This window comes from Colletotrichum godetiae, assembly GCF_030913485.1.
Source record: "Colletotrichum godetiae strain CBS 193.32 chromosome Unknown BDP55scaffold_12, whole genome shotgun sequence".
NCBI classification, from domain to species: Eukaryota; Fungi; Ascomycota; class Sordariomycetes; order Glomerellales; family Glomerellaceae; genus Colletotrichum; species Colletotrichum godetiae.
The window spans coordinates 786,784-803,264 of record NW_026851260.1 but is presented as its reverse complement, the minus strand read 5'-3'; the positions used below and the strand labels follow the sequence as shown (position 1 = coordinate 803,264).

Sequence of the window (16,481 nt, the reverse complement as noted above, 5' to 3'; positions counted from 1 at the left end):
AGATAAGAGGTCGGGCCCATGAAAGCCGATCGAACCCCACCACGTCCGGCCACGGCCGTGGGTAATGTCACTCGAGGAAAAGTATCATTGATTTTCAGCGACAACGAACATTGCAAAAGTTTTCCCACATGGAATCACGGAACTCGGGTAATGTATTCGTTCAATTATCTGCAGACTTCGCACTATCCATAGGTTCCTGTAAAATCCAAACCGAATCCAATCAAACGCCAAGTACCCCCCAAAAGATGGCCTCTGTCATCCCGACTTGGACAGGGTGTATGCCATAATAATAATTGCAGCCTGCCCCTGCGGGATCTTTTCCGTAAATTCTATTTCCGATGATTGCCGTGTTTCGTGGTATCGCCTTCCATATCATGCATCCTGTTTCCTCACGAGCGCAGCGACGACGCTAATGTCATCGAGTTTGCCTGTTTCCTCGTTAGCCCCAGTAAACATCACAGCCCGGCGAAGCCAACAACTCACCTCCAACGCTCGGCAGCCCTTCCTCAATGGCATGTTCCATAAAGGGGCTTTCCGCGAATGGATCCGTTGCGATTTTCTTCGCGGCTGCGACCAACTCCTCGGCAGCGAGCTTCATGCCTCCATTCGCGCCTCCCGTCCGGTCGCCCTCGACTCTGTCGCCCCCGCATTCCCCATTCTCCCAGCGTTCTATGCTCTTCTGAATGCTGTCGACGATCTCATGCTCCCACAAGTTGTCAATAACGCCGTCCGACATGGCGAGAACCACGTCCCCGACTTGTATCTCCACAACGTCCAAGACTGCTTCCGTGTTGGGGGTGTCGGGGCTATTCGTGCCCAACTGGCGCGGACAGTCGAACCAATGCCACTGTTCCTTGGTCTTGTAGACAACCTTTCCATGCCTGGGCCGGAGAATCATGACTTGACAGTCGCCGAGATTGGTGACATAGACCTGGGGGACCTTCTCGCTGCCTTGTAGAGTCTTGTAGTGCAGCAGCGCTCCGCTCGCCGTCGTGGTGCCTTGCCAGTCGTTCGGGTCCGAAGTCGCCTTCAGGGTCTGCTCATACGCCGTTTGGAGATATGCTACCGGGTCGGGCTTGTAGACATCTCCCTCGGAGCGAGGGTTGGTGACATCTTTCTGAATAGCCGTTGCCCAATAATGAAGGATCAAGCGAGACCAAAGGCTGTTTTGTTTTTCTCAAAGTCAACATTGGGACGTCCGATCAAGGGAGGGGAAATACAAGCACCTACCCAGCGTGACCCCTCGGGCGTGTTGACCAAGCACCGACGCCGTCATTCGCACAAATGAAGTTCTCGCTGGCGAATACCGCATCATCTCCGTTCGTCTGTCCGAGGATGATTTGACCGTCGACTCTCGCGCGCCGGTCGCGGCTTCGGTGATGGGTGCTGAGCGGATCGGAGAAGGAGCCCGACGGAGGGGAGAGGAAGGGCGGCGGGAAAGGTCGCGGCGCTCGCTTGGCGAAGAGGGAGATGCCGGTCTCGAAGCGAAAGGGTTGTTGCGTTTGTGGTGGTTTCTGCTCGGAAGAATCTGCTTGCGACGGCGGCGTCGTTGTCGTCGCTGTCGCCGTCGACAGGCAGGCCGTCGTACTAGGTCGGAATCGCAGCGGCCATGATGCTGATGATGCGCCCTGAGGCACTCTCGGCGGCCGCGCTTTGAAGGGGGAAGTCGCCAACAAGGGCCCAGGTAACCTCCTCATTCCCACTTGTGAGAGGCAGATCAGGCGCCTTTTGCGATGTTGGATCGCAACGAGACGAAATCGCTGGGCCTGGTGCCGTTATCTTTTGGCGCTGGAAGGGTGCCGCTGGAGTGCTGGGCATGGCCGGGGGGGGGGGGGGGGGGGGCCAGGTGGGCTTTCGATGTGTTGGTTGGGGGCTCTCCGAACCGGGGGTTAAATTGGGGCTACACGTGCAGGCGCGTTTGGTCCCAGGTCGGCGCATTGGGCACTGGGCTGCAGAGTCGTAGCTGGGAGCTCCAGAGGGCTGGCACGCTGGCACTGGGTACGTGCAAAACTCAAGACCTAGGTAAGCACGATCAAAACACACACCCCACCTCTCTTTTTAATCACCCAAAGCCCAACAATTAAGTCAACATTCTATATGCTACCATGGCTAGGTATTAGGAGCGTTCGTTGGGCCACAGAAGTGAAGTTGTCACAACTAGGAGCTTCCCTGTCCCACATTGACCGCATTTGGAAGAAGTAAAAAAAAAAAATCACTTCACTGGCATCACCCCTCACAGCACAAGAAAACACGCAGCAAACAGACAAACAAACTGAAAATTCTGTCCGAAAACTCTTAAAGGGACTGCAGCGTGGCGGCGGGCTTCTAATGGGGCCGATAAGTGGCAATCGATGCAACTGCAGAAATTGTTCTATGTAAAACCGTGCATGCCGATATTAGCACATCATCAGAAATTTCTTAACCGTTCCGCATCTTAATCGTTAACATGATAACATCCCCTCCCCTTTACCTCATAGCACTCTCTCATATCCCCATCGGCATTTCCGGTCAAGGTATCCGTAGAGAGGAACGCGATGCACATCCAGTCCCCTGAAGAGGCGAACTTCCCGTCTCTGTACGGATGCAAAACCTGGAAACAGGCTCTGAGGCTCATGTCATCAACAGATCGACATTCGGGATCGACAACGACTGGGCCCGGTTGAGGTGGCCGCCTCTCAGCTGCAGCCTCTGCGGGTGTAACATAGCTAAAATAAACACCATGGCTGGTGGCCTGGAACTGGCTGGAAGCACGGTAATGGAGCAATTTGCGTCACACTCAAAGAGCCCGTTGCTGCATCGATTGAACATGGCGAAGGAGCAGCCCGCATGCTGGATTGGAGTATCCATACCTGATAGGCATCTGACGTTGTATCAGGGCAACAGCAGCAGGTTGGTTCCCCGTACTATATACGAGTAAAGTAAGCACGCAGGTTGTGCAGGCTTTCAAAGCTTTGGTTCTAGAAGTTTGCAGGCATTGCCGATCTTTTCTAACAATAACCTCCCAAACCACACAAATGTCAAGGAAACACGCAAAACTTACAGTTCGGATTGTCGGCTTCTGACGAACCGTTTGATCCTCTTGTCAGCCTATGCTCTCAGGTCATTGTCTCCCTGAAGTCTCTGTCTTAGACTGAAGAGAATGGTTCCTGGCGCCCGAGACATTCAATCGCTATCCGTGTCTACGAATTCCATAAACTTTCATTTGCCATGTCTCGCCATTGCAAGATATCTGCCCATGCATCCAGAGTCCAGACCGGCCTTTCCCATTATCAACGTGTGCTTTCCCAACCCAGCGCGGTCTGTGAACTCAGTAGATCGGTAGGGATGGCCAGAGCCCCTCCCCGTTCACAGTCCACGGTTCACCGGACATGACGTAACGGGGCTGACGCAAAGTATTGACCAACAGCCTACGGATACAGCTGGCTCACTCAGTCATCGATCGGGGGCCGGGACTTTGAAGTTTGATGAGCATACGTTGTCATTGGAGACCACGCTTCTGTTTGCTTCAGGCCTTCAACACACCTCTCTCATTGTCTTGTCACTGCCCACGGTCGATCAACGCGCGTCGAGGAAGGATCTGCCCGAGCCGCCGACGAACCCGCCCCGTAGGCCGGGATTCGTCTCATTTGACGCCAAAGTAGGTACCTATCCGTGAAGGCCGACCTCAACTCTTACGTCAGCGCAGAGTTCTCTGCTGCCAGCCTGTCGTTACCCGTACCATTCATCATTGTGCTGTTAGAGCTCAGGGCTAGACTCGATAGTCGGTCGATAGGTGACTGAGCCCTGGACGTTGCATTGCCTTATTAGCTCATCGACACAGAGCACCCTAGGTGGAGGCTGGGAATTTCGTATCCCGCCGTATTTGCTTCGTTTCGAGCTTCGGTCTCCGACATGATTGGGTCATAGAACCTGAACCTTTTAAGCAGGGCGGAGTTTGTGAAAGGTAAGCGCATTCATGGAGGAGTAGCCCAGAAACATATCCTCAGCTATTCGATTCGTTCTCGCAATTGACAGCCAGTCGCTGTTTGCCAAGGGCCCATCGGATGACACTCGTCTCCGTCAGGCTTTACCTTTGGCTTACCTCTGGAAATCTGTGCGGATTCCGAGTTCGCCTTGCCGCCCTTCAGCGGAGGGGTCGTGAAAAGTGACTGCTCGGGGTGGGACAACAACCCTTGCCCCGGCCGCATGGCAATGGAGCTTTGAAGAGGGGGGCAGAATATTGACGCATGCGGGACACAGGGGGCCCTCGTATGGACCCTTCAGTTCACTTTCAATGTCCGCATTTTCGGAATACTTGCGTGAGACTTGAGCTTTGCTACAGCGGTAAGCAAGCGGGCAGCGCGGCGGAGGAGACATCAGACTCCAGAGAGCGACGACGACGACAACAACAATAACAACAACATTAACGGGGGTTGTAGGAGAGCCACTCGTCCAATATCATTCGTGCCTAACTTTATGCTTTGGATTCGTACAGATGATGCACAGAGCAGTACGACATCCTTGCGTTTGGCTTGTGGGAAGCTACTACCAATGACGGGGAGCGAACGCCCGGTCTGGTGGTTTCACATCGGACACAATTCTGACGGCAGATCTCACCGGAAGGCAGCGTAGACGGCGGCAGCAAACCCTCCACCAACGAACGGTCGCTGACTGTTCGTACGGGTACTCTGTAAGTCTGTATCTTTACCGATACGATTAGAGAAGAGCAATCAAGAGAAACAGGGGCCACGGCCGGCGTCAACGGCCCCTCTTCGACCCTTGGGACCCCCTCATCTACGGAGTACACGTATGGATATCGATGCCCCAGCTCTTCGGAGTACTCGACCCGCCTGGGAGGACCCTGTTTGTCCCCTTTGGCGCCAGCGACTCAATGAGGCAGGCGCATCAAAGTCGACGAAATCATGCCATGCTGTACAACCATGCCCCGGAAATACGTGTTCGAGAGTTGGCAAGCGGGTTCGCTGCGTCTTCGCTCCGAGATTGAATAGGGTCCTTACCGTCCTTAGGTCCCTGCGATCTTGGACACGGCTTATTAGTCGATACTCGGTATTCGTACGGACACTCCATAATGACCCTGAGCCGGGGTTCCTGAACAATCACGGAAGAGGTGGCAGAAAAGCCCAGGAGCCAAGTCGGCACTGGACTTCCTTTCATGGTTTCTTACTTTTGCGCATTAGCTGTGTTGTCTACCTCATTGAGGAACACCAGTTTGACTATGTTTTGGTAGTCGGACGCGGATCCCTGAAAAGTGCGGTTCACTCAAGGTTACAAATGTCTAGGAGACCGGGTTGAAGTGTATTGTAGCTGTGTTTAACAGCTAACCTTGATTAAAGAGCTTGGACAGAATGGCACTATGATGCAGGAAGGCTTTCATAGCCAGGGAGTGTAGCCATAGGAAAAGTACGTAGCACGGTTATCTGTATCAACCTAAGCATCAAACAATTCAGGCAAGGAGGAACTTTGTTGGATAAGGTGCCTAAAGAACCTTACCACACGTGGTTCCTCGGGCCGGGGAAAGACGTTGCGGCGTTGGATCACCATTAGATTCCCCTCTGTAGCCAAACGACCATAGAGAGTGACCACGCTTCCTTTCGAGAGCTGAAACTAAATCCCCGTCCGACCCTAGAAGAACGAGTATGACCTTGATAAGACGACAACATGTCCCTCGATGGAAGTGGTGTCGTATCATGAATCAAGTGCGGTCGGTATTGCGACTGGATGGCCAGGACGAATCGCCAAGCCAACAAGGGTTGGTTCACTCTCCCTCCCGCAACACGGGCGACTGTTTGGAACATGTCCGTCTCCCTAGCTCGCGTACATACAGTACCTAGTACATACTGCATTCATAATCTCACTACCATCGACTTGTCTTGAACAAATCAGATTCAATTTCGCGAAAGCGTACGCGGCGGGCGAGGCAGGCCGCGGGGCAGAGAGATGTCAAATCTCAACGGGAACTCGCAAGGGACGAACAAGAACCGAGACCGAAGCGGACATTACTCTTGCGGTGACGGCCGACCGGTGGGTTCGTGAATAGCGGCGGCGACGGCGGCGGGCGGGCATCTGACAACTCAACTGGGGGCTAAACGACGCTGTCTTTCTCTCTCTCTCTCGCAAATGTGACATCCGAGACCCCGATCGCTGGCTGCGGGCACCGCATGACTTGCGATCCTCCGTCCGAAAGAGAATAGCCTACTGGATAATACTGGCCACTTCTCCAACCACTTGAGTTTTTTGCACAGCCACGCGGGACTCAAGACAAGTGCGGTAAAGTGACCAGAAACTCCTTGATTGGACTAGCTGCGTCTCTACAGTTTGTCACTCTGTCTCTCAAACTCTCCGGGATGCACGGAGTTTCTGGGCCTAGATGCCCAGCCCAGCTGCAAGCAAGTGAGCAGAAGCAGAAAGCAGCAAGCAACTGGGGGGGTGGATTCCCGACAACGAGCTCTCGGCAACGATTTGCACCGAAGACATACCTTCAGGATAGAGACAACCCAAGTGAAGAAATCAGTGAGCAGGAAGAACCCTCAAGTGCTCAAACTTGGGAGCTCTGTCCGTTCGGTTCATCCCCCCCTTTCGGCCCCCAAAACCTTACCCAGCCTCTTTTTTCCAAAACCTGAAGCCCTCCACGTTCTGGAACAAGACGTCAGGTGGTGCCTTAATCCGTCCCAAGTAGCCCACCAAGCCCACGCAAGAGCCCCGGCGTGTGGCCCAGGGGTTGATCTGGTGTGGACTCGTGGATTGGGGCAGGTGGCGCATCTCCCGGGCTCTTTTCTCCTCCCCCCCTACACCGGCGTACCGCAGAGCGTCGAAGAACCAAACTCCTTACCTCAACAAGCAAAGAGTTCAAGACGAAATATTAGGGGGGGAAACGAGGTTATCTATACGAGAGAAAGAAACATACAAACAGAATAGTTGAGTATAGTCCAATAACGCAAACAAAAGCGTCGGAACAAAGACTACGGATACCTGGCATATCAACTTCACACCGCATCGAAGAACGGGTACATTGTCCCGAGATATCTACGGATACCTCTGTCTAGACCATACCGCAACACACCTCACCTCCCGGCACGGATCACGAATACACCGGCGCCTGCGCTGTCAGGTCCCTAGTCCCGCTACTAGTGCGCCTTACCTTATTCACTCGTACGGGTCACTGGTAGCCAAGGAGTTGAGAGATGCAAGCTAGGCGTCCCGACCTCGCATTTTTTTTTTTTTTTTTTTTTTCGTTTGGAACCACCTCCGAGTCTCCCACCTCCCAAGCCCCTACCCCCCATCTGCAGTGCTCCGGTCGGTCCTCAGCCAGGCGATCGCCTCATCCACCCGATCTCTCTTCAGGTCTTGTCACTTTTGTGAAGTTGTGGGTTGGGAGGGCGTTGCGCGTCCACCCACCACGCTACCCCTGCTTAGGAGGAAGAGTGGTACACTAAACTTACGGACCGCCGTACCCTGGCACTTTTTTCCTCGACAGGCTAAGCTATCTGGGCTGCAACCGCTGTCCAGTGGCTTGCGAGTTGTCGACGAGACTTGTGGGTGCTAGTTGTGAACTTGCTGTTGTATACAGAGTATGGAGTAGCGCCGAAGCCCTTCCCATTGCCCCGGCGCCAGTCGTTTGGGTCGAGATGAGAGTCTCTTGTCTTACACGCTTACGCCCTCTGTCACGTCCTGTTTTTTTGCGGCTCAGCTGGGCCCTTCAACCGTCGTACCCAGCCGCCCAGACAGGTGTTACGATGAGGCCACTCAGAGCAGTCTGGAGGAGTCGGAAATGGCTGGGGAGGGGAATGGAGAAGGAGACTAAGAGTGAGCAGATGCCGATGCACGCAGCTCGCATCCATCGATCCCATCCAAAAGAGCCAGAATACCAAGACCCTAAGCCCGCAGAGCCCGGATGCTGGCTCTTCTTGGCAGCCAAGGGCTTGGGTTTTTCTCGACCTCTCTGAGCCAAAAGGCGGATCAAGGAACCTTGACGTGCTGCATGCTGCATCGTCCGGCTCATCCGCAAGCTATTGAACTTTTTTGGCCGGGGAAGGAGAGGTATGTATGTATCTGGAAGTACCTTTTGACCGCATTCATCATTCTCCTCTCTTTTTCCTCTCTCTCTGTCTCTCTCCAGCCATTTTACTTTAATGAATGAGCAGTACAGATCATCCCTTGCAGTGGTTTGTCAAATAGAGTCGGTAAAGTGAAAAAAAAAAAGTGTCTCGACTGCAGCTGAAGAAACAGAGACAAACGAAAAGGAAAAGTCAGAAACAAGGAAAGGAAACCAACACAACCTGAAAAGTTTCAAAAACCGGGAGGTCGAAAAAGGCCTAGAAGAGACAATAAAACTAGCCAACGTACCTACCCCCAAGAGCTCCCCGAATGGAAGGCCGGCGCATAGTGTTCCCCATAAAGTTCCCACCTCACAGATGACAGTAGTGACAGTCCACATCAGATAGTGCGGCGCTTGTCGGGGGGAGGCTAAGCACCGCCAAAACCGAAAGAGCAGTGGTAGAGAGTCATCAACATCATCATCATCGTCGTCAAGATTCACGGCCGCCCAGCCCAGCCCGAGCGACCGCCAGAGCCGTGCGTACGCAAGGACGGCATAGAAAGACCACTTACTGCAGCCCCCGGCATAACGCCATTACGTCGTCGGCTCTTGTTCCCGGGGGAGGGAGGGCCTTGGTGTGTTGGTCATCGTGGATTGGTTTGGACGGGCCTAGCCCTGTTACCGCCGCGGCATTCTTTGCACGGTCTACCTACTCAAATCTTCCGGGGGCCTTATTCACAAAAAGTTACAAAGTACAATTGAGGTTCACCGCACCCTCTGGGCAGTCCTTTTGCCTTGATCTACCCGCTGAACCTGGTTTCCAAGTCTTGACCTGTTGGAGACCTCTTGGGTCACCTGTGGCCGTGCTTTTTGCCTTGCTGTGCCTTGCCTTGCCTTGCCTTGCCTTGCCTTGCCTTGCCTTCCTTACCTTACCTTTGAGCTGATCTTTTTGGTCTGGTTTCCTGCTGGACCCGGACCTGGGACCACCTGCCAAACTGCTACCTTGCTGCAGCAAGCAACTGACCTGTGACGACTGGGTACGAGAGAAGAGCGAGGAAAGATGAAGTAGCAGGTCGCAGGTCGCAGGTCAGGTAGGCGGTGTTGCTAATTCTTGTTGCATAATACGCCTCCGTACTCCCGTACTCCCGGAGGTACTCCCGTACAGAGTACGCCTCGTGCTTGGATTTTTGACACGTTCCCGTCCTTTCCATGCTCTCCATGCTCTCCATACCTTGACTCTTTCTCTCTCTCTCTCTCTCCATACTCAGTACGGATTCATACATCATCTCGGGGATTCTCCTACCCTTTTGAGACTTTTGTTCCCTCTTCTGTTTCCTGGTTTCTGATTTCTGGTGTCCTGCTCCTCGGATCGCCCCGCGTCATCTCGAATCTGTCTTCCTCGACTAAACTCAACCTCCCTCTAACACCAACAGCTCTTAGGACACCCCATCAACGGCCTGAGACACGTACATACAGACGGAAGCCGAAGATTTCCATGACCAAATCCTAATCGCACCCGTCTCGAAACTTGGTTACTTTGTTCGCCCGGGTCCTCTATTCGCTCATCATCCATATTAATTCCACCTTTTTGTGCTCGCCGCGCAAAGAGAGTGTGCTTCGTCAGTCAGTCGGAATCTTTAGATTACAGACTGCGCAACCTCCCTCCCGCCGAGTCACCCGTACGGATACCTCACGGTAAAGGTACAGCTCGTCCGCCATTACATCGCATCCACTACCACCACACGATAATCTTAACGCCGGAGAGAACCACGAATCCACGAACGAACCCGCGCGGCTACCCTTCGGTCTCTTACTCACCCCCGAATTGTACGCCCTAACCGAGCAATTCACCCTGCATAGGTTACGTGGATAGAGAGAAAGAGACAGAGAGACAGAAAGAGGAACTGCGCTAGTGACACGGCCGAAGCTGTCGATTCCGAAACCCTCGAATCCCCGAATCCCTCCCGTCGTTCCCAGACCCAGTTGTGCGCCCATAGCATATTGGGGGCCACCCGCATCGCATCTCTGCTCATTCCTCACATCCTCGTCTCGACAGGCTAGAGGGCCTTGTCCTGCTCATCCAAGACCATCTTGGTCGCGCACGGCGCAAGTGGTTGTCTCTCAGTAATTTGGTTGCATGGTTGCTGGCTTGGCAAACGTCGGCCACGAAAGCACCCAGCGAATTCGCAAAGATGGGCCGTAATCGAGGTTCGTGCTCCCACATTCCCCCTTCCAGCTCTCAAGTCGGTCGGTCGCATAGTCGTGTCTTCCAAGTTCCCATCCTCGATTCCTCTTAGCCTGCTGCAGTCGGCAGCCACACACACACACACCCCTTCCCAAGTTTCCCAGCCCAGCCCTTGCACCGGCCATCATGCGTAGGAGGCTTTTTTGGTTGCGCGCTGGCGCGTGTTGCTGGCGTGCATCCCAATCCTAATATGCCCAATATCCCTTTTACTGCGCAATGCAGTTGTTTGGCAGCATAAACATCAAATACCCTTGCCCGGCCTTGTTTCTGTCCTCAGCTGGTCCTGGATGGCTTTGCATCACCAGAATCCTGAACCCAGTTTCGAGGCTTGAGTCTCTCACCATCCTTCCGTACGGATACTCGTCCTCACTATTAATCCCCTACCTTTACACTTCCCTGCCGCTTCTCGTTCGCCCCAGTATCGTTCCTGCTCGGCCATCCTCGCCATCCGCCCTCGTCCTCCTCCGCCGCCGGGGACCCCCCTCCTCCCCTTGCGCTCCTCCCTTCGCAATCCCCCTCACATCCGCTCAACCCCGGCCAGTCGGTGGTCCTGGCCAATTAGTCGGGCACCAGGCGATATTGTTACTTTTTATGACCCAGTGGCTTTGATTTTTTTTAATTGCTAGTATTACTGAGGTGTAGACTGTGTGCAAGAAAAGAGAGAGAGAGAGAGACGGGACGCGCGCGCAATCATGCTGACCAAATCCGCTTCGATGGGCACAACAGTCCTCTCATTCATGTCCCAATTTTCTGCCACTTCGAGGGACGGCAGCAAGACAAACCAGCCAACTCCAAATTCGTCACCTCCCCCCGACGCGGCGACACCTTTTCCTCCATACAACCTCAAGTCGCAACCCAGCTCAAATCCACCACCAACACAACACCAACAACAACCTTCACCTCACAAGACAGAACCCTTTCCAGAACCGCCCGCCAGTTTTGGCCAGCGCCCCGCAACCCCTACTTCGCCCGCGCGCCCACCATCCGAATATGCGTCATCGCCCATAAACGGTACTGCCAACAGCTCGCCCGTAAATAGCCCCAGATCCGTCTCTGGCCGCCAACGCAGCTCCTCCCGCCCACTTTCGATGGTAATGCCATACCAGCCGCCCCTCATGGATATCAACGAAGATACCATTCCCGAGCTTCAGCCCATCTTCACTTTCCTAAACAGCCATGCGAATAAGCTGTATCAGGAAGGCTACTTTCTCAAGTTGGATGACCAAAATACACGTGAGTCTTTATATATTTATCTTTTAGGGGTTTTTTGTTTTTGCCTTTGCGTCTGCGGCGACCTTAGCCGGTGGTGACGCGCATAACACTCGGACCGACCTCTGACCAATTTCACAGAGGGCAAGCCCAATGCCGACCGCACATGGACTGAGTGCTTCGCTCAGCTTGTCGGAACCGTACTATCACTATGGGACGCAGCAGAGCTCGATGCTGCTGGCGAGGACGGCGAGATCCTCCCAAAATTCATCAACTTGACTGACGCTTCGATCAAAATGGTATGTCGAGTCCCGATTGCCGTGCCCAGCCAGATTGGGGAAACCTGTCAGAATTGGTGGCAGTGCGACGGTGCGGGGGATCGAGTGCTAATTTACCACGCCCTTGGCGTATAGATCGAATCCCTACCAACACGATCGAATGACGAACAGCCGCTGCAGAATATCCTCAGCGTCTCAACTGCCGGCAGAAACCGTTATCTGTTGCACTTCAACTCTCATCACTCGCTGGTACAATGGACAGCTGGCATCAGGCTCGCTATGTACGAGCACTCGACGCTGCAGGAGGCTTACACTGGTGCCTTGATCGCCGGTAAGGGCAAGTCTCTCAACAACATCAACCTCATCATGGACAGACAAAAGTTCAAGACCGAGGAATGGGTGCGTGTGCGATTCGGCGCCGGAGTCCCCTGGAGACGGTGCTGGTGTGTCATTTCTCCCCCCGACGAGAAGGAGTATGCCAAGGCACAGAAGGAGATGCGCAAAAAGTCGCCTTACGATCGTTCGACGCCGATTCTCAAGGGAGACATCAAGTTCTACGACACCAAGAAGGACGGCAAGAAGCAGAAGAAGGCTCGCCCGATCGCCACCATCACCGATGCCTACTCCTCATACGCCATCTACCCGCAGGCCAAGTCGCTGATTGATGCATCAACGCTCCTTAAGATTGAGGGAAACATCACCATCCACTCTGACCCGCCGTCGTCCACCGAGGGTTTCGTCTTCATCATGCCCGAAACTCACCCGGCCGTCAGCGGTTTCGAGATGCTGCTGCGCTTCCTCTTCCCTACCTGGGACACTTTCTGCCTCTACGGTCGCCCTGGCAGACTCGTGGCCAGTGTCCTCGACCCGAGATCGCTGATGTTTGCCATGCCAAAGCACCGCAGATACGGTTACCTCGAGATTATGGACGTTACAACACTGATCAATGAAGAAGGCAGCTCAAGCTGGTCGGAACGTGACTGGAGAAAGAAGCTCAAGGAGCTTACTGGTAAGCGAATGAATCAAGCCGAAGAGTCGCAAGCCATGCGTCAAAGAAGTGGAAGCAAGAAGAGCAACCGTCTCAGCTTCGGCAATGGCACCTCTAGCCCTGTGCCGGCCAAGCCTAGAGTTGGCTTTGCATCTGATGCCATTTCAAACCGGTCTTCTCGATCAATGTCACTGGGCACCCCCAGCCGCTCAGAGAGCACGCCTGTAACGACGTCTCGTGCACCTCCCGCATTGGCTGGTATCATGAACAAGGCCAACCATGCACGCAACTCTTCAGACCCTCATCTGCTTGGCCACACACCCCAGCGCCCTGAGGATCGTGGCTATGACAGTTCATACAGCAACTCTTACAACAACTCACCTGCTCGATCGCCAGCCAGGGGACCATCACCAGCACGTGGCCCGCCCCCTGCAAGAGGTATCCTTCGTTCAGGAACCCAGAGTTCCGAGGAAGACACAGCTCGGAGCACACCGGTGCGAGAGATCGAAGGAGCTGTGCGCCAGATGGAGTCGCCAGAGCCTGTTGCCGCCCCTCCTGCATTCAACTATGGTCCCAATTCCAAGCCTGCAGGCAAGCCTTATCACTCTCCAGATCTTCGCAGGGCTACTACTCGGTTGTCAACTACTACCCTTTCCCAATTGACGAAAGCAGGAGGATTTGTGATTCCCCCCGACAGCCCATCCGATGCGTCTTCTGAGCGGAGGAGTGGGGAGGATGCTGCGCCATCTGGTCCTTTGGTACATCCTCAAGCTTATCCCGACCACCACGTAGGAGGCACTGCTAACGGTACAATGTCTCGTGAAGCTCTGACCCCTAACCAAACCCCTCCTCCCTCCGGTGGTCTCCCGCCCCCTATTCCGCCCATGAACCAGAAGCGTTCCCGATCGCCCCTTACCCAGCAGTCGTTCGGCCCCCCTAGCCCTCACCCCCAGGGTCCCCTGCCTCCCAACCCTCAAAGCCGCGGCGGCCCTCAAGACGCAAGACCCCCTCCCCCTCCTGAACACTTGGAAGGCCTTCAGCAGATGAGAAGCCCAGTTGAGGGATATTCCCCTCAGATCCGTCCTCAGCCGTCTTTCAGCAACTTTTCGCGACCTGATGGTACCAGAACTCCCCCTTTGGGTGGGCCGGGCCGAGTGCCTACTCCGGAAATGCGAAACCGCGGTATGAACCCGCAGGCAATGGGACCTCAGTCCATGGGACCACCGCCGCCTCCGCATGGTAGAGACCCTCGCGCTCAAGGCCGTGGTGTCCCGCTCCCTGGGATCGATACAAACGCCGCCTTCCAGCGCAAACCGTTACCGGCTCGATCGGACAGCTTGAGAAGCCCTCAGCAACAGACGCCCATCTCGGCATCCAGTGGTGGCAGTTGGGGCAACCACATCATCGACCAAGCGGGATTCCAGCAAATTCAGCCTCGCGACCCCAGACAGCGGACGCCGGTTCCTGAGCAGCAGATCAACAGAGCTCAGACGCAGAGGAGTGACGCCAGCTACTACGACGACGCATCTTCGACCGCGAGCCCAGACTACGCTAGTCGCAAGTCCAGTGAGACACAGCGTTCTCAAAAGTCTTTCGAGCGGCCCAGAGCAGGTGTTCTGAAGACTGTGGGTGGTGCCGATTCCGAGAGTGGAGAGTCCGCCATTCCCGATGTCAACTTCGGGCCTACCGTCAACTACGGAGCCAATCAGCCCGCAAGGAATAAGACACCGACGCCCATGACCTACCAGGCCATGCCCGGCCCTCAACGGCCTTTCTCTCCGGCGGCGATGAAGTCTCCTACTGCCATCGACTCCAGCCATAATCGACAAGAATCTGAGGATACGGTCAGAAAGGTTGCTTGGCAACCAGGTGCCGCCGCTGTGCCAAGCGGTCCAGGCATGAGCGCGGAGCAGTTTGTTCAACAGCGTGCGGCCCAACCGCCTGCTCCCATGTACGCCCACAACAGGACACCTTCTGGTAACATTCTTACCATGCGATCAATGACCCCAACTCCCGCCATGACCCGAAGCGGCTCCCAAGAGATGCTCGCTCGTCACTCTCGCAGCAGCTCGGCGGATCTCCTGCAGCGTCCCGGCTCTCGCGGTGCCAACGCCGTTCTCGACATGTCTAGCAATGGTGAGGTGTCATCCCACCTGTCGGCGCGCGAACAGGAGCATGTTGCTCGCATGACGGGCTCGCCCCTCATTACGATGGCCGGCAACCGCAATGCGAACCAGCAGCAGCAGGGAGCTGGCTTGGTTGGTGCGATCCATGCTCGCGAGCAGGAAAGACAGCGAGCTAAGCAGGGCATGAACACGCAGGCGGTGCAGCAAGCCATCAACCAGCGCCAGCAGCAGCAAGCTATGGTTTATCAACAACAGCTCCAACGTCAACAGCAGCAGCAGGTCTACCAACAGCAACAAATGTATGCCCAGCAACAGCAGCCCATGTCTCCCCAGGGCATGGTTCCCCAAGGCATGTACACTCAGAGCAACATGTCCGTTGGCCAAATGAGCCAGATGGGCCAGATGGGTCAAATGGGGCAGATGGGGCAGATGGGACAGATGGGCCAAATGGGCCAGCCGAGAGGACAGCCCAACGGATACGCAACAGGGCCTGCGCAGAACTTCGGCTACGCTCAGGGTAGCAGCTACGGCCCCGCGAGCAACTACGGAGGCGGTGGTACCGCCAGCACCTACGGAGGTGCGGCCAGCACCTTTGGCCAGGGAGGCGGATACAGCCAGGGAGGCTCTTATGCCAACCCGATGGCCATGCGCCAGGGTCGTCAATCTCCCGGACCGCAGATGATGGATCCCAGATTCATGCAGCAACAGCAGCAGCAACAAGGCCAGTACTCCCCGGGACCTCGTCAGGGCGGACGTGGACAAGCCTACCCTGCCACGTACCAGGGACAGGCGTTTTAGACGTGTGAATGACGAAGGGTATACCGTGAGACGAGACAGAGAGAGAGGAAGGAAGAAGTTCGATTTTATTGATTGAGTTGATACCAGCAGATGGGGGCGATGCGCTTTCGTCTCGGAAGAGTGTAAAATCATCTGGAACGGCCACATGGAAGGCGTTTGGAGAGAAGTAATTGAGTTGGTTGTAGTCTTTGGTCCTAGACAGGACAAGCATTTGGGATTTCTTTTGTTGAGTAGAGGCTGGATAATAGCATGGCCGACGGTTGGCATTGATGACTAGCAGAGACGGCCGAACACCCATGATGAAAAAGAATAAGCATTACAAGACAAGAGAGGTTTTTTTTTTTTTTTTGAGATTATTTTGGTGTTGCCTACTTCCTGATTCCCGAGGTCAGAGTTTGACGAGAATGATTGCAATAGTCAACTATGAATGTGCATTGTGATTAACAAGTATTCAGGTGCTGTAGCCTGCGCACGGGCGGGCATCTTCAGGCCCGGATCGGCGAGGCAAGTTCTCCCTTGTTAGGCAGACAGGTGAAGTCGGTGAGGATTGTTTCCGCTCATGAGTTCACTTGTGAAGTTTGACACTAGGAGACGGCGTATATGTGGTAGCCATTTAGGCATCGTTTAGAAACGAGGTAGCTGGTCCACCGGCAACTCAATTCGACTGCCCCGAGGCTCAAGCTTGGGGAAGCGTACCGTGCGTACCTACCTTAGTTTATCGCCACTTCAACTACTTACCGTGGAAATGGCTCGCGATTTCCTCCGCCGTCACGTCGCCGCGTCTTGACTTGTCCTGGCCGTC

At 54.7% G+C, this 16,481-nt stretch overlaps 3 protein-coding genes across 3 annotated transcripts; 1 reads left to right on the top strand and 2 right to left on the bottom strand.

The window, feature by feature from the left end:
* Positions 1 to 144: 144 nt before the first annotated feature.
* Positions 145 to 1,822, bottom strand: BDP55DRAFT_657740 (phosphatase 2C-like domain-containing protein). The gene is made up of 3 exons (XM_060574425.1): positions 1,231 to 1,822; positions 484 to 1,163; positions 145 to 428 (listed from the first exon to the last, which is right to left on the bottom strand). The coding sequence occupies exons 1-3, from the start codon at positions 1,695 to 1,697 to the stop codon at positions 373 to 375; spliced, it is 1,203 nt and encodes a 400-aa protein (XP_060432047.1). The 5' UTR covers positions 1,698 to 1,822; the 3' UTR covers positions 145 to 372.
* A 6,091-nt stretch (positions 1,823 to 7,913) lies between these two features.
* On the bottom strand, positions 7,914 to 8,876 carry BDP55DRAFT_657731 (uncharacterized protein). The gene has a single exon (XM_060574424.1). It carries the CDS (start codon positions 8,432 to 8,434, stop codon positions 8,168 to 8,170), a length of 267 nt encoding a protein of 88 aa, XP_060432046.1. The 5' UTR covers positions 8,435 to 8,876; the 3' UTR covers positions 7,914 to 8,167.
* Positions 8,877 to 10,972: 2,096 nt separating this feature from the next.
* On the top strand, positions 10,973 to 15,679 carry BDP55DRAFT_726716 (uncharacterized protein; the record flags this gene model as incomplete). Its single annotated transcript, XM_060579184.1, has 3 exons — positions 10,973 to 11,513; positions 11,631 to 11,788; positions 11,903 to 15,679. The coding sequence occupies 3 exons, from the start codon at positions 10,973 to 10,975 to the stop codon at positions 15,677 to 15,679; spliced, it is 4,476 nt and encodes a 1,491-aa protein (XP_060432045.1).
* Positions 15,680 to 16,481: the final 802 nt, after the last annotated feature.